This window comes from Emys orbicularis, chromosome 5, assembly GCF_028017835.1.
Source record: "Emys orbicularis isolate rEmyOrb1 chromosome 5, rEmyOrb1.hap1, whole genome shotgun sequence".
Classification (NCBI taxonomy): Eukaryota; Metazoa; Chordata; order Testudines; family Emydidae; genus Emys; species Emys orbicularis.
The window spans coordinates 126964302-126982379 of NC_088687.1; the positions used below are offsets into that span (position 1 = coordinate 126964302).

Genomic DNA, 18078 nt, shown 5'->3' on the forward strand with positions numbered 1-18078 from the left:
ACTCTTAACATCCCTTGCTAGCTGCAACTCCAAGTGTGATTTGGCCTTCCTGATTTCACTCCTGCATGCCTGAGCAATATTTTTATACTCCTCCCTGGTCATTTGTCCAATCTTCCACTTCTTGTAAGCTTCTTTTTTGTGTTTAAGATCAGCAAAGATTTCACTGTTTAGCCAAGCTGGTCGCCTGCCATATTTACTATTCTTTCTACACATCGGGATGGTTTGTTCCTGCAACCTCAATAAGGATTCTTTAAAATACAGCTAGCTCTCCTGGATTCCTTTTCCGCTCATGTTATTCTCCCAGGGGATCCTGCCCATCAGTTCCCTGAGGGAGTCAAAGTCTGCTTTTCTGAAGTCCAGGGTCCATATTCTGCTGCTCTCCTTTCTTCATTGTGCTAGGATCCTGAACTCTACCATCTCATGGTCACTGCCTCCCAGGTTCCCATCCACTTTTGCTTCCCCTACTAATTCTTCCCTGTTTGTGAGCAGCAAGTCAAGAAGAGCTCTGCCCCTAGTTGGTTTCTCCCGCACTTGTACCAGGAAATTGTCCCCTACACTTTCAGAAAACTTCCTGGATTGTCTGTGCACTTCTGTATTGCTCTCCCAGCAGATATCAGGGTGATTGAAGTCTCCCATGAGAACCAGGGCCTGTGATCTAGTAACTTCTGTTAGTTGCCGGAAGAAAGCCTCGTCCACCTCATCCCCCTGGTTTGGTGGTCTATAGCAGACTCCCACCACGACATCACCCTTGTTGCTCACACTTCTAAACTTAATCCAGAGACTCTCTGGTTTTTCTTCAGTTTCATACCGGAGCTCTGAGCAGTCATACTACTCTCTTACATACAATGCAACTCCCCCACCTTTTCTGCCTTGCCTGTCCTTCCTGAACAGTTTATATCCATCCGTGACAGTACTCCAGTCATGTGAGTTATCCCACCAAGTATCTGTTATTCCAATCACATCATAATTCCTTGACTGTACCAGGACTTCCAGTTCTCCCTGCTTGTTTCCCAGGCTTCTTGCATTTGTGTATAGGCACTTAAGATAACTCGCTGATCGTCCTGCTTTCTCAGTATGAGGCAGGAGTCCTCCCCTCTTGCGCTCTCCTGCTCGTGCTTCCTCCCGGTATCCCACTTCCCCACTTACCTCAGAGCTTTGGTCTCCTTCCCCCGGTGAACCTAGTTTAAAGCCCTCCTCACTAGGTTAGCCAGCCTGCTTGCGAAGATGCTCTTCCCTCTCTTCGTTAGGTGGAGCCCATCTTTGCCTAGCACTCCTCCTTCTTGGAACACCATCCCATGGTCAAAGAATCCAAAGCCTTCTCTCTGACACCACCTACGTAGCCATTCGTTGACTTCCATGATTCAACGGTCTCTACCCGGGCCTTTTCCTTCCACAGGGAGGATGGACAAGAACACCACTTGCGGCTCAAACTCCTTTATCCTTCTTCCCAGAGCCACATAGTCTGCAGTGATCCGCTCAAGGTCATTCTTGGCAGTATCATTGGTGCCCACATGGAGAAGCAGGAAGGGGGTAGTGATCCGATGGCTTGATGAGTCTCGGCAGTCTCTCCGTCACATCGCGAATCCTAGCTCCTGGCAAGCAGCACACTTCTCGGTTTTCCCGGTCAGGACGGCAGATAGATGACTCAGTCCCCCTGAGGAGGGAGTCCCCGACCACCACCACCCGCCTCCTTCTCTTGGGAGCTGTGGTCATGGAACCCCCATCCCTCGGACAGTGCATCTCATGCCTTCCGATCGGTGGAGTCTCCTTCTGCTCCCTTCCCTCAGATGTATCATTTAGTCCACTCTCCGCATTAGTACTGTGGAGAGAAAATGATAACGGTTGCTCACCTGTATCTGCATTGCTGGTACATGGACGCTCCTCTTTCTTATTCTGGAGGTCACATGCTGCCAAATTTCTTCACCATCCTTCTGTCCCCACTGTGCAGCTTGCTCTGATTCTTCAGAATGTTGTGCCCGTAGAAGCATATCCTGACATCTGTCCAGGAAATCTTCATTTTCTCTTATGCAATGCAGGGTCCACCTAATTACGACAGCTCGGGTTTGCCTCAAGATACTGGGGCACATGGCTACATGTACTTACATGGTTCAGCATGCAAGATTGCGCCTCAGACCCCTCCAGATGTGGCTAGCTTCAGTGTTCTCCCCGAGCAGACAACACTTGGACTTGGTGCTCACAATTCCTCCCCTGGTCCTTTCCTCCCTGGTCTGGTGGAAAGACCCAACATCAGTAATGATGGGGGTGCCCTTTGTTCCCCCACAACCATCAGTGTCTTTAGTCTCAGATGCGTCAGACCTAGAGTGCGGAGCCCACCTCAACAACTTCAGGACTCAGGACCTCTGGTCCCAAGAACTCTCCCTGCACATAATGTCAGGGAGTTCAGGGCGGTTCGCTTAGTATGCCAAGTGTTCCTTCCCCAGATCTCAGGCGAGGTGGTGCACGTCCTGACAAACAACATTGCAGCCATGTTCTATATCAACAAGCAGGGAGGGGCTTAATCATTGACGCTGTGTCAGGAGGCCATCAGTCTATGGGACTTCTGTGCGAAGCACTCCATTCACCTTGAGGCATCACATCTCCCGGGAGCCTGGAATATATTGGCGGATAATTTCAGCCATATCCTTTTCCTCTCACCACAAGTGGTCCCTTTATATGGGGGTCACCAGGTTCATCTTCCAAAGGTGGGGTCTTCCTAGATAGACCTGTTCACGACCTAGCAGAACAGGAAATGCCATCAGTTTTGCTTGCTGTGTGGGCACAGCCTGGGCTCTTTCTCTGATGCTTTTCTGTTCCCATGATCAGAAGATCTCCTATTCTATGCTTTTTTTCTCTAATCCCTCTGGTTCACAAGGTTCTCCTAAAAGTCAAGTGGGGCAAGGCGAGGGTTATTCGAATAGCCCTGGCATGGCCACGTGAACACTGGTTGGGCACACTCCTGGATCTATTGGTAGCAACTCCACTCTGTCTGGACCTAATCTCACAGGACCAGGGCTGGTTGCTTCACCTGAACCTCGTCTCCTTGCACATAGATGGATGCTACATGGCTGAACCCAGAAGAAATGGCCTGTTTGAAACAGGTTTGGCAGGTCTTGCTAGGACCAGGAAGCCATCCACTAGGGCTACCTATCTGGTCAAGTGCAAGTGCTTCTCGATATGGGTGTCTCAATAAGCGCTCTCTCTCTCTCTCTCTCTCTCTCTCTCTCTCCAACTCGATTTTTCCTTAAGTCTATCTTGGACTACTTGCTGCATTTAAAGCAGCAAGGCCTGGCACTCGTATCTATCAAGGTATACTTAGCAGCAATCTCAGCCTCCCTTCCACCAGTGAATGGCTGGTGGGTGTTCTCCCATGGGATGATGGCACATTTTATCAAGGGTTTGGAGAGACTCTATTCTCAGGTCCATGAGCAGTTCCCCCCATGGGACTTAACCCTGGTTCTGTCGATACTCACAGGTCCTCCCTTCGAACTACTAGCATCATGCCCCCTGCTGCTTCTCTCTTGGAAGTTTGTCTTCTTGGTGGCGATCGCCTCAGCCAGAAGGGTCTCTGAAATATAGGCGCCCATGAAGAAAAATTAGCAGATGCTTAGCACCCACTGGCAGCCAAGCTACCCTATCTACCTCCTGTAAGCAGAGTCAGGATGAGCTCTACCCTGACATCTGGTGGTGAATTGTGGCGAGTTGTGGAAAAGAACTTCAGGGGCTGCTCTTGTTTGCATAGGTACACCCACCTTGCCTAGCATGAGCCCACAGCAGCCCAAATGGTTACTTTGGCTGCTGTGGGATCCCCAGTTTCTCTGTTATTGGGGCAGGAAGAATAAAGTGTTGTTACCCTGATTATGTGAATCAAGGACAGTGGAACTGTTTTATGACAGAGGGACTCGCCATCAACTAAGTAGCACTCACTAGACAAGGGACATGGGTTCCAAAACCCAGTGAATTGAGAGAGGCTGGGGACAGGTATTTGTACCTGATGGTATGGGCCCCTTTTGAGGGCCTGAAACACCGATTGCACCTCCTCCTCCTCCTCTCTCCACTGTGGAATATCAAAGCTAATTTTGATTCCATTAGCAGTCTAGTTACAGGCTGCTGAGCTGAATTTACTTTGGGCCAATGGTGCACCAGCACTGAGGCTCCCCTACTACAAGCTGAAAGCACTAAAGAGCTAAAATTACTAAGAGTTGAAATCAGAGAGTGCTGTGTTAAGTAGTGGGGGGGGGGCTTGAAGATACATTGCTGAGCAGCTGGCAGAGCAGAGCAGTTCACAGGACAGCTGGCGGAGTGGCTGGCGGAGCAATTTGTGGGACGGCTGGAGTGGCTCATAGGATGGCTGGTGGAGTGGAGTGGCTGGCGGAGCAGAGCAGTTTGCAGAATGGCTGAAGCAGCTCACGGGATGGCTGGTGGAGCAGAGTGGCTGGTGGAGTGGCTCGCGGTGAAGGCTGCAGCAGAACCCCATGGAGAGATGAGGCAGTCAGCCTCAAACCACGTAAGGTGCCCCTTAACACACACCCCCCCCATTGCCACCCAGGCTGGGAGGTAAAACTCTGCAGATAAACTTTTGAACTCTGGGGTTGCACTGACCAGGGACAGAGACTTTGGGGTTGTTGGACTTTTGGGTGATTGTTGGGTTGTTGGACTCAAGAGACTTTTGGGGTGTTGGACTTTTGGGACTTTGGGTGATTTTTTGGGTTGCTGGACTTAAGACCTTGCGGAGAAAAGGACTCTGCCAAACTTACCTGGGGGGTGGGTCTTTTGCTCATGGTTTGTTTTATGAATCCTGTTTGTGGTGTTTCCCCAACATAATGCTGCATTGTTTCCCTCCTTTATTAAAAGGATTTTGTTACACTCAGATTCCGTGCTTGCAACAGGGGAAGTACTGCCTCTTAGAGGCGCCCAGGGGGTGGTATGTAATTGTCCCAGGTCACTGGGTGGGGGCTCAAGCCGGTTTTGCATTGTGTTATTGAAACGGAACTCCTAGATACTGAACCTGGCCCTTATTGCTGTCATCTCAGATGGGCAGAAGGGTTACACCCCCACTCCTGCCCCTGGCCAGCCCTCACTGATCAACTCCTCCCCCTTCCTCCCAGTGCCTCCTGCACACCGTGGAACAGGGGAGGGGGCGGGAAGAGGTGGGGCCTGGGGCTGAGTGGGGGTTGAGCACCCTGGGGTAAATTAGAAGCTGGCGCCTGTGCTCTGAAATCAAGGCCCTTATGTTGGTGTTCTTCAAGGACAAGGTCCAACTGTACCTCCACCCGGCCTTCCTGTGAAAAGTAGTGTCACAATTCCATAGCAACCAGGTCATTTTTCTGCCAGACTTCTTCCCAAAAGCTCTTGAGAACTCTGAGGAATGCTGGACGTTAGGGTGCCCTCACTTTCTATGTTGAGAGGACTAAACCATTCCACAAATCCATACAACTCTTCGTAGCGATAGCAGAAAGGAGGAGAGGGCTACCTGGGTCAGCCCAGAAGATCTCATCATATATAACTGCCAGTATTCAGGCTTGCTACAAGCAGGCAAATGTCCCGCCTCCAGCCAGCTTAACCGCTCACTCCACAAAAGCCCAGACTTTGTCAGTAGCATTCCTTGCACAGGTCCCAGTCCAGGACATGTGCAAGACCACAACCTGGTCATCGGTACATACCTTCACATCTTACTATGCCATCACCCAACCAGCCAGAGACAATGCCAGATTCAAGAGAGCGATGTGGCAGTCAGCATGTCCATGAACTTTGAGCCTACCTCCTGGGGTACTGCTTGTGAGTCACCTAACATGGAAAGGACATGAACAAGCACTCAAAGAAGAAAAGGTTACTAACCTTTTGTAACTGTTGTTCTTTGAGATGTGTTGCTCATGTCCGTTCCATGACTCACCCTCCCACCCCTCTGTTGGAGTAAACCAGCAAGAAAGAACTGAGATTGTGTGGCTGGTGAGGTGTCTTGTACCAGCGCATAAGTCCGCGGCAACAAAGGGTGCTAGTTGGCCTGATGGATACCACTGAGGGAAAAATCTCTGGCAATGGTGCAGGCTGTGCATACACACCTAATATGGAATGCATGTGAGCAATACATCTCGAAGAACAACAGTTACAAAAGGTCAGTAACCGTTTTTTATTAAAGCAGAAATGAATGATTAAAATAGTTTTTTATTTTTTTAGTGGCTGATTGTGTTGTGTTAGATCCAAGGATTGCTGCATGGCTGATAAACCCCAGTGACACTGTCCCCTCTTTTGAATATTTGATACATAAGCATTTTGAAAAGCCTGTCTCAGATAGAACAGTGAATATGAATGCAGATTCCTTGAGAAATACATTGGTAAGTAGTTTTTAGAGACTCATAGTCAGATAAACCAAATAGTGAAATAGTAAAGATATTTAGATACTTTGCAAGGTATAATAGAGAAAAATATACAGAGAAAAATATATGCAGGATTTTCTTCTGAGAGCAAAGGGTTATCTTGGTTCGCAATATATGCCAGAGAATTGGTATAAAATAATCAGGGCTTATTGCATTCTTTGGGCCAATGGAACCAAATTCCCCATGAGTAGCTCCTAAATCCTGCAGCACAAACCCTAAATTCCATGGCAATATTAATTAATGTGATCACCATGAAATCTCCTTTGTTCTCTTCCTCCCACTCCCTGGCTGCAAGCTGGACTCCAACTCTCACTCCCAGCATCTCCAATGCCCTGCTGCCTCATTCCATGGAATAGTGCAGGGTGCATGCATCATAATCTAATTAATTCTCCTTTGTGAAGTAAGTTGAAAAGAAAGATGCATTTGCAGGCAGAGTGCTGGTAGGGTGACAAAATACAAAATGTTGAGCACTTGGCTGCAGCAAAATGGTGAATTCCATGCCAGAAATGCTGAATTTCATGGCATCTTGGGAAAATGTCAAATTACATAGCCATGGAATCATGGGGAACTTGTCACACTCAGTATGATAGAAATTTTGTTGAGTTGCTGCTCTGATGACCGGGAGATTGCCAATTATCCCTGTCGAACAGGCAGGCTTCTGGCCAAAACTTAGTTGTTGTGACCAAGTTCTGGCACTCACAACTCACATTGAGGCTGGCTATCAAAAAAAAAAAAAAAAAAACCTTAAAGACTGGCGCAGTATTTGTTGACCTGTCATCTGCGTATGATACTGTATGGATTAAGGGCCTGATGCTGAATCTTGCTAAAATCATACCTTGCTACCAAACACTTCACCTGCTGTGGACCATGCTGAGTAACAGACGCCTGCGGGTGTACCTGGGTAATAAGACCAGCTCACCCTGTAACATAGACAACGGGCTACCACAAGGCTCTGTACTTACACCAACCCTTTTTAATATATACATAAGTGACATACCGCCAACTAAATCATGAAAATTTGGATATGCAGATGATCTTGCCATGACAATCCAAGGTAGCTGCAAAGATAAAAATGAGAGCCAACATAATCCAGAAACTAGCAGGTACAACCTGGGATGCATCAGCATCAGTGTTGCGAACATCTGCAATAGCACTTGTATATTCAGTAACTGAATATTGTGCACCGGTATGGAGCACATGCAGCCACACATGACTCGTGGATACGCAGCTAAATAGAGTGATGCGTTGCATCACGGGAACCCTTAAGTCGACTCCAACACCATGGCTACTTGTCCTGTCTAACATCGCTCCCCTGCCGATATGCTGAACTGCCGCAACATTCCGCAAAGCTCAGCGAATCCGGGAAACAGATGTCTTCTTATTCACCAAGACCTTGACAACAGCCCCCCCCCCCCCCGCAACGTGTTAAGTCCCGCAAGCCTTTCTGGGAACATTTGTTTAGCCTCATGCAATCAGGCTATGATCAGGAGGCGTGGAAAGCAGATCGGGCTAAACAAGACTTAAAAAATAAGCACCGTGTGCCAGATCCCACACAGAAGGTTCCTGGGTTTGACCTTCCATGGTCATCTTGGTCAACTCTGAACCAAATTTGAACCAGCCATGGTAGATGCAGATATATAATGCACAACTGGAAAATCAAGGATTCCCCGGTGTGCGAGTGTGGTTCCCCATGACAGACCATAGAACATATCACTACCTACTACCCAATTTATAAATATGAAGGAGGCATTACTGCAATAAATTCTGCTACTCCTGATGTAGCCATTTTGGCTCGATCAACTTCAGGTGAAATTGTAGTTGCTGCTCTACACCAGCAATATGAAAGAAGAAAAATAGAAATGTTTTGTTTGTTTAATGAAGCTTTTTTAAAAGAATAGAATTCTTAATTGTTAGCCCTGCTGCAATAGAAATGTTCCACAGAAATCATGATTCTGCTGGTAAAACTGTTTCATGAACAATATTATGTAGCCAAGGGTTTGGGGTTCATATTTTGGGCCACAACAGTGTAATCTCATCAAAAATTTGAGACCCAGTTTGGAGACATTAGGCTTCACAGGATGTGTTAATTATTCTGGGAGTTTAGAGAGTTAGGGAGAACTATTCAGATCTCAATCTGTGTCCAGTCTACTTCTGATATCACTAAAACAGTCTTGTCTCTTGTATACCCTGTAAGAATGCTTTAAAAAATTCCAAAACATCTAGCTTATCTGAGGAATTTTATTGACTGATGCTGTAGAAATTCTTCACTGAAATTAGTGGACCATTCAGATTGAATGTGCAGTAATAGATATGTCTTGAAGTTCTTATTAGGTATCCTAAAGCACTCATTTTAAAAAAGTATATTCTTGCCCTGCAAGGTGCATGCATGCTCAGTCAGAATGGCAATTTTCCTCTACTTCCTCCCATATATTGTATAGTTGTCTTGTTGCCTTCTGAGGGTTTCCACGTTCTAGCTACTATGTTACTTACTCTTCTTTGTCTTCTGTGCCAATCCCCTCCCTTGCTTGTGACTGCTTCTGTACTATGTCATTCCACGTGAATCACTGCTGCATTTCACTCTCTATCCCATGGCGCGCACACAGGGAATGAAGCGGTATAGTGTAAGCAAAGGGAGGAATGAAATAATCAAGTAGTGTGTCATAGGAGGAAAAAGTGGGCAGGTTAGTAGAAGACAGAAGAACGCAGCAAGTAGACGAGAGAACATCCAGGAAGAAGAAGGGCAATAAGAAATTGGGGGAGTATGGTGAGTTAACAATAAGGAAGAAAATAATATGGAGAGAACACTGGGCATGGGAATGGGATGTACAGAATGAGAATATAATTTAAGAAAGAGAGTGGAGCATAAGAAAATGAAAATGTGAAAAGAGGAGAGGTAATTGAAAATGGAAAATACTCCCAGGAAGGGGGAAGGAAAAATGGGCAAGGGATTCTCCTCTTTCCACAAAAAGAAGAAAAATGTTAAAATTTTAGTGAAAAATATTGAGAGACAGAGAGGAAATACAGAGTAGAGCCAAGCAAGAGAAGGAAATAAGAAATAAAAAAAATAAAAAAGGTAAATGAGATAAGTACCGGCACATCTTGTGGCATTTCCCACAGCTCCCTTATTTTGGTGGTTAGGAGTAGGAAGTGATAATAGATTGTTAATTTTATCCTACCCTACCTAATTTTATTTAATCTTAACTTTAGTCTAGTCAAGCAGTCAACAGAGGGGAAATATTTTACATCCAACTAGATTAACTGAGAAGAGTTTTCATAAATTCCATGCCAGAATGGCAAGTAATTGTCTCCTCTTCAACCAAGCCCACCCACACAGCCTCTCAAAATTTAAAGCTCTACAACGTAATCTGATGATCAGCGCCATTGGTTTTAATGGAAATTAACTGTATAGATCACCTAATTAAAAATATTGGACACTTCTGCAAGGGATGAGGTGACAACAGTTACCCCAAACTACTTTTCATGGTTAAAACCTTTTTGTCTGTCTGTGAAGGCTCGTTCACAGAATGAAGATCTTAATTTTAAGGAGGAAAGATCCGTTTACTTAAAAAAATGGGTGATGCTGTAGAAGAGATGAAAGACACTAAGGCTGTCTCTACACTAGGAGCTAGGGGTGTGATTCCCAGCTCATGTAGACATACTCACACTAGCTCTGCTCAAGCTAATGTGCTAAAAATAGTAGTGTAGACACAGTAGCATGGGCAATGTTGAGTGGCTGCGAGGGCTAGCCTCCTTGAGTATGTACCCACCGGTTCAGGTGGATTTGTACTCGGGGAGGCTAGCCAATGCAGAAACTACAGAACCCAAACCACCAAAAAAGAAAAACCTTCTGTTGGTGGCCTCTGACTCAGATGATTAAAATGAACGTGCATTAGTCTGCACTGCTTTGGATTGTTGTTGAGCAGAACCCGTCATCAGCATGGAAGCATGTCCTCTGGAATGGTGGCTGAAGCAGGAAGGGGCGGGCATATGAATGCTTAGCATACCTGGTACATAAATACCTTGCAACGCTGGCTACAACAGTGCCATGTGAACGCCTGTTCTCACTTTCAGGTGACATTGTATATAAGAAGCGGGCAGCATTATCTCCCGTAAATGTAAACAAACTTGTTTGTTTTAGCGATTGGCTGAACAGGAAGTAGGACTGAGTGGACTTCTAGGTTCTAAAGTTTTACATTGCTTTATTTTTGAGTGCAGTTATGTGAAAAAGATTCTACATTTGTAAGTTGCACTTGCATGATAGAGATTGCACTACAGTACTTGTATGAGGTAAATTGAAAAATACAATTTCTTTTATCTTCTTTACAGTGCACATATTTGTAATAATTATAATATAAAGTGAGAACTGTACACTTCGTATTTTGAGTTGTAATTGAAATCCATATGATTGCATGGCTATTGAGGGGGAAGCACAAGCAGTCATATTATCCTCCAAGATGGTCAACACTCTACTGGCCTCCAGACAGACTTTAGCATTAAAGGCCTACTCCTCCATATGGTCATGGTTAAACTCCTGCAGTCAAGCAAACAGAAATCCCAAGGACCCTGGAATTCCAGCTATTCTGGATTTTCTTCAGGACAGTATAGACAAGGAGCTACAGCCCAGCACCATAGTGAGTCATGTGTCAGACTCCTTAACTGAAAATTTGCAAGTCTCATGATTTCTCAGAGCTGTCAGACTGTCTAAACCTGCCGTCAGGTCAGTCTTTCCTAAGTGGGATTTACCACTGGCACTAAAAGCCCTAAGCACCCATCCGTTTGAACCCTTAACAACTTTTATGCCATTGTTTTTTATATATCAAAACATGCTTCTTGGTCACTATTATGTTAGCATGACAAGTCTGAGTTGGCAGCTCTATCCATACAGGAACACACTGTGTTCCATGATGACAAGTTGGTTCCAAGGACTCCAGAATCTTTCTTACCAAAGGTGAGATTTCTCTTTCCATACCACACAGGAAGAGATCCTCCCATTATTCTGTCCAAACCCCCAGTGTCCTACAGAAAAGCTGTGGCATATTCTGGATGTATGTAGAGCACTTAAGAGCTATCTCAAGTGCAGTGAATTGATGAGAAGATCAAGCTCCTTGTTTGTATCCTTTCACCCAAAGTGCTAAAGCCTTTTGGCATTCTACCTATCACTGGCCAGATGGATGAAGTTATGCATAATGGAGACATACATGGCATCAAGTTCACCTATTTCTGAAGACCTCTGAGATCTCTAGCAATATGATGGGCAGAAAGTATGTATTCCTCAACTGAGGAAATCTGAAGGGCACCAACCTGGTCTTCTGTCAACAGCTTTATCAAACATTGTAAGATGGATTTTCTGTCCTCTGCAGAGGCCTCTTTTGGAATGAAGGTACTGCATGTGGTGATACAAAAATAACTTGCCATGTACTTTCAAACAGAGTTTTCTCTGTTTCAGTCTGGGGTTTTTTTGTCCTATCTTTCTATAATTCATTGCTCGTTACTTCCCAAGCATCGTATAATTGAGACGCTGGGCTACAGAATGAAATGCCTTACCTGATAATCTCCTTTCTGCTAGCAGCGTCTCCCACAATTCTGCCGTCCCTGATATGATTCCAGTAGCCAAAGGACAACATTTATTTTATGTCTACAATTTGTAGTTCACTGACTGGCACTATTGTTACTTATCATATTGTAAGAGTTTCTACACAGCTTTGGAATGACTCTTCTGGTGTGCAGCTGGAGAAGGGAGCATAGCCAGCATGAGCTATGCTGCAACTCTGAACTGCCTTCATTTTTTCAGAGAGGAGGGGAACAGCCCAAAGTCACAGAATTGTGGCAGACACTGCTAGCAGAATGGAAATGATCAGGTAAGAAACTTTTCATTTTGTAGACATGATGGTAGAACTTTTTTAAAGGGTCTGCTCAGTGCAACAAAGATAAATCTACTTGCAGGACTGCAGGCTGGGGACTTGCTGCATATCTAACTGCTTCGCAACAGAGTGGGGAGAACAGTCCCATGGACTAAAACAGGAAGTAAAGCATGGGGGAGGAGCATGGCTCCATCCCATAATATTCTGGACAACCCAGTTAACCCTGGCATGATCACTTTACTACAAGAACTTTAACTCTAGTATCAAAAGCACAATGTTACAATATTATCTCTTAAAAGTAAGTACACCTCTTCAATCTTCATGCTCAGATTGTGTTCCCAGGTACAGTATGTAAAATAAGGAATACATTAAGTTCTAAATGTTCCAGATCATTACTTCCCCAGGAACTCTTGAAATGTGATTATCAGTGGTCTAAGACTATTACTAGATATGCAAGAGTTAGCATTAGTAGATGCACAAGGAAAAATGCTTTCATGTTGGTTAGTCGCTTAGTATATTGAAGTAATAATCTTACCAGTTTTATATTAGTAATTGAGTATTCTTGATTTTTTTTTTAAAAATCAGCACCAGAACTTGGTTCTAAACTTGAAGATACTTTACAGTATAATGATGGACCTGGCTGGTGAATTACAGGTAAGTTTTTTGTAGCAAAATATAACAAAATATTGTACCTACATAGTGATATGGTGAATGAAAAAAACATTTGTGATTTACCGTCAATTAAAAGTAAAGTCAGAGTCTATATATGGAAAAAGACAAGAAGGCCTCATATATTAAATATTATTAGACACCGAATCCATCAGCGGTGCTGTTTTCTGTAACAGAGGTGCTCCCATGATTTAGGGTCATGTGTGCTAAATGGGGTTCACACAGATACTGAAGTAGTGAGAGCTAATGAAGGCTGTTTCCAAATCATAGTGTGTATCTACACTGCAGTTGCCTTCCACCTGGTTAAACAGACTCGCATGAGTTCTGTTCGAGATAGCGCGCTTAAAATAGCAGCGAGGATGTTGCGGCATGGGTGGTGACTCAGGGTAGCTATCTGAGCCCAAACCCACCTGACCCTGTGTCTGAGCTCAGATGGCTAGTCCAAGCTGCAGCTAGTGCCATAACATCCTCACTGCTATTTTTAGCTCTCTGGCTAGAGTGAGTCTCTCCATCTATGCTGGGAGGGATGCTCCCAGCTGCTGTGTAGACATAACCATAGAATTTAAAGCCAGAAGGGTTCACCAGATCATATAGTCTGACCTCCTGTATATCACAGGCCATCAGCACCATCCAGCCACCAGCACACCCCAAGCCCAACAACTGAAATTAGACCAAATTATCAGGAGTCTAAACTACTGTGTGCCATAGGCAGAGAATAGGAGGGACTGAGGTGCACCAATGCCTGAGGCCCCTGTAATGGCCTGTGGTTGGCATCAGAAGATTATGCCAAAAGTGTTCTCAAGATGATGATTTTATTTGTTTAATTTATAAGACCACAAGAGGCACCTATTTCATCCTTCAGTGCCACTAACATTTAAGTACATGCACAGTCAATATAAACCAAAGGGAAATAAGTAAATAAACTATATAGCCAAATAAAATGAAAAGAAATATCACACACACCTTAAATGTAACCTCCTTAAGCAAGCTTTCTCTCCTCAAAAGGTGTCTTAAAAAGATGACCCTTGCAGTATATGTATTTGTTGATTTTCAAGACAGACTATTTTGGACCAAGGAGAAAAATTGCAAAAGAAAGGAGCTCTCACAGAAAATGGCCTTCCAGCAGCCCTCTCTCTTATACTTAGGAATGTAGGAATTGCCATACTAGAATAGACACATTTTATATTTAGTTCAGTATCCTATCTCTGACAGTGTCAAGCACCAGATGCATAAGAGTAAGATGCAAAAAACACTAGTAGTACGCAGATGTGGGATAATCTGTGCCCTGTGAAAACTTTGACCTAACCTCTAATAGTTGTTAGAGATTGGTTTAAACCCAGAGGTATGAGGTTTTATATCCCTCCCAATATTCTTTGTTAGTCTTAATTATTATAACTGAATATTCTAGTTATCCACATAAATGTCAAAACTTTCTTTAAATCTTTCGGAGTTGTAGGACTTGTGGCAATGAGTTCCATGGCCTAATTTCACAAGATGAAATTCAGTAAAGACAAGTGTAAAGTACTACACTTAGGAAGGAAAAAACAAATGCCCGAATACAAAATGGGAAATAAGTGACTAGTCAGTGGTACTGCTAAAAAGGATCTGGAGGTTGTAGTGGATCACAAATTGAATATGAATTAGCAGTGTGGAGCTGACAAATATACTGGGTATACTAACATGAGTGTCATGTGGAAGACATGGGATTGTTCTGCTCTACGTTGTGCTGGTTAAGCCTCAGCTGGAGTATTGTCCAATTTTAGATGCCACACTTAAACATGAGGACGAATTGGAGAGAGTCCAGAGGATAGCTACAAAAATGATAAAAAGTTTAGAAAACCTAACCTATGATTAAAGATTTTAAAAACAGTGTACGTTTAGTCTTGAGAAAAGAAGACTGGGGGTGGGGGTATCTTGATGGCAGTCTTCAATTATATTGAGGGCTGTTTTGAAAAGGATCTAAACCAATTGTGGCAGGGCACCTCAACAGCATTAAAGAACATAAGAATGGCTGTACTGGGTCAGACCAAAGGTCCATCCAGCCCAGTATCCTGTCTGCCGACTATGGCCAATGCCAGGTGCCCCAGAGGGAGTGAACCTAACAGGTAATGATCAAGTGATCTCACTCCTGCCGTCCATCACCACCCTCTGACAAACACTATGGGGCTTGAGTTTGTGCTGTGGAGTGTGTTGACTCAGTTCTGTTGCCATCATTGTGCAATGCTTTAGTGTTAATGTTAACATCTGTTTTGAAGACTATATTAAGGGGAGCACTCAGTCAGTTTCAATGACTTTCAAAACAATTCTTTAAGGGTTTGGGAGGGGCTTCAGAAATTCTTTTAACATTTGACTGACTGAAGTGATAACAGCACTTGTCAGCTATTATGCATGAGTACACCCAAGTTTGAAAACCGGCCTTGATTTCCTGAGAGTGGGGGAAGAGGGTCATTTAATCACTGTTCAGTGTCTGTTGGCTTTACTGTCCCTTTAATTGTGTTTCCTCCTTGTTCTATATATGAACCAAGCAATAAAGAAGTTTACTTAACCTTTTTTGTGTTTTGTGTCTTCTGTTAAAACTATTAGTGTGTTCTGGGCACAACTTTCACTATCCCTCTGGTGTATTCTTTGGAATTCTTATATTTATGGACCTGTGGTGGCGGCGATGAAGTGGGCGTGGGAGAGACAGAGAATTCTTTGCAGTCTGATGGCACCACTGAATTACACAAATCAAAACTGTACTATGAATCATGGGGTCCTATCTTGAACCTGAATAAAAAATTCCCATTCATCAGGAAGGATGATCCACACATAAGGAAACTGTAATATTTATTAAAAGTAACACATGAAATGTAAAAGTGAAACTTTTTTTTAAAAGGAACTGCATATGAAATCACAAAGGGTCTGGCTTCCTGAGCACCATGCATGCTACTGTCTCTGAACCCATTTCCTTGCCTTTCTCCTTCCCCTTCCCAACAAGGGGGGGGGGGCGGAACAGCTGCCGAAAATTGTCTGGAGTGGACACCCAGGGACGTCTCCTGTGCAGGGTTTGGGGGCCAGTTTCTGGGCTTCAGGGATTGCTTCAGATAACTGTTCATTGTTCCCCTCCTGCATGTTCAAGGGGTTTCCTTATGAGGGGTTTCAGGTAGTAGTGGAGGGTGTTGTGTTGGGAGTCCTACAGGCCCCTCCCAGTCACTTGGGGGTGTTGGGTCCTCTGCCTCAGTAGCACCCTGGGCAGTAGCTAGAAGAGGAGGAGGAGTAGCAGAGGTGGAGTCCCAGAGAGTAGCAGTGGCCACAGCAGCAGGTGGGTCCCAAATTCGTTTGGCCATCAGTTGTATTAGTGACTGCATCGGCATGCTTCCATTCTCTTCGGGCAAGCTCCTGTTCCCTTTAAGCCATCTCCTGTTTCCTTTGGGCATGCTCCCTTTCCCTGTGGCATGGATTCTGTGTGTCCTCCTGCTGAAGAACCTGATCCTCCCATGCCAGGAGAAACTCAAATGGCTCCTGGTTCCTCCTGTCCATGCCAATGAGCATGTACTCTAGAGTCTTTCTCCATCTGCCTCTATCATCTCTGTGGTGGTGTTCCTGCCTTCCTAGCAGAATGGTTTTCCTCTCAGCAGCTGAAAGCCTTCCAATTCTTTTTTTATTCACTTTGAAAGAAGCTAAGAAATCCCCACACATAACATAACTTTGTTATAGAAGGCCACAATGTCTGTACTTTTTTGCATTTCAAGACTGCAACTGTTAGACTATTCTTTGTTCTCAAACAACTTTTGCAGCTTCCAAGGAAGGAGCCAAGGCAAATAATGGTAAGATGCATCCAGGAATGTTTTTTAAAAATATATGTTTACAGTGTCTCAAGGGGTCAGTTGGAGTGGAGTTCAGTTCCTTCCAAGGGTTATGTTACCAGTTTCAATTTCTTCTTTAAAGGCTGGTGATCAGAGATGGCTTTCCAGTCCTTGGAGGAGAACCAACAATTTATGCCAGAGAAATGTTTCTGCTAATTGTCACCCCTCTACATATTGCTGCATGGAGGGGTTTGGTCAGCTATGAAGGTGAACCAAGCACATTTGTGCTGCTGTTGAACTTCAAGAACCAGCTGGTATTTCTGCTAAACCAGAAATTTGCTGAAATGTGCTTACAGGATTGGGAAGGCAATTTGACAGGAAACTGATGATATTCTAAGCCTGCAGATGGAGCTTCCATGGAAGGAGAGAAGCAAACACCCCCCAATTCCCAACCCCTGCAGCATCAGAATATCCAACCCCGGTGTCCAGCGAACAGTGGTGAAAGGCACAGGGAAAGAAAGACACACACACCACAACTTCATTTTGTTCCTTGAAGCTTCCAATCAACACTGCAAGCCACTCGCCTGTCCACTGCAAAAGGACGTGGCATTGTGTTAGTGCTACCTCCAGAGTTAATCTCTCACCCACCCACATTTCTCCTGGTTTCTGTATCATTGGAACAGGTTTTTTTTTTTTTTTTTTTAAAGTAATCTTCAAAGAGAGTGAGGACTGCTGTGATGTTCCTCAGACAACCAAAGGATTACCTTTCCCTTCCTGTACCTAACACACATGTGCACCTTTGCGCCGCGTGGGTCCCAGTTGTAAGGGCACAGTCAGACTGAGGTGGGGCAGGGTTAACTCAGGTAAATCACTTAAACTCTTTTGTAATCTTCAAAGAAGCCAAAGACAGCTTTAACTTTGGACAACCATAAGATTTCTACAACTGTCATATCCTCAACTGGACTCTTTCCAAACCTGCCCCCTTCCTTTTCCTGGTCCACAGGGCTCCGGGACTATCACTGACAGCGTGCTGGCTGAGAAATGTATAGACACAAGGACACAATGGTAGTTTAATAGTCTTTTTTATAGCTTCTGCCAATATGTAATAGTGGTTCATACAAATTCAATAAAATCATTGCTTTATAGCTGCCTCTGGCTTGTGGATCATTTTGGGGTGATGCAGAGTGAGGCGCTGGGCTGAAAATCAGGTATGTCGCATTAGAGCAAGAGAGGATATTGGCTAGGAAGGTGGGGGTCTACTGTAATTTACCAGTCTTGGGTGCTCATTCCTGCCATGCCTCAGGATCCTCCTCAGGCTCAGTGGGGGGCTTCCTCAACTGGCTTCTCTGGGTAGAGGTGCAAAATGACGTGCTCCTCTTCATCTGGGTC

General features: G+C 44.6%; 1 protein-coding gene across 1 annotated transcript in view; it reads left to right on the forward strand.

The window, feature by feature from the left end:
* The window catches only part of POLN (DNA polymerase nu), a 205173-nt gene that overhangs the window by 64909 nt on the left and 122186 nt on the right, over positions 1–18078 (forward strand). The window contains exons 7-8 of the mRNA XM_065405742.1: positions 6175–6332; positions 12821–12889. Coding sequence (XP_065261814.1) covers positions 6175–6332; positions 12821–12889 — 227 coding nt within the window. The remainder of the gene's footprint in view (positions 1–6174; positions 6333–12820; positions 12890–18078) is intronic.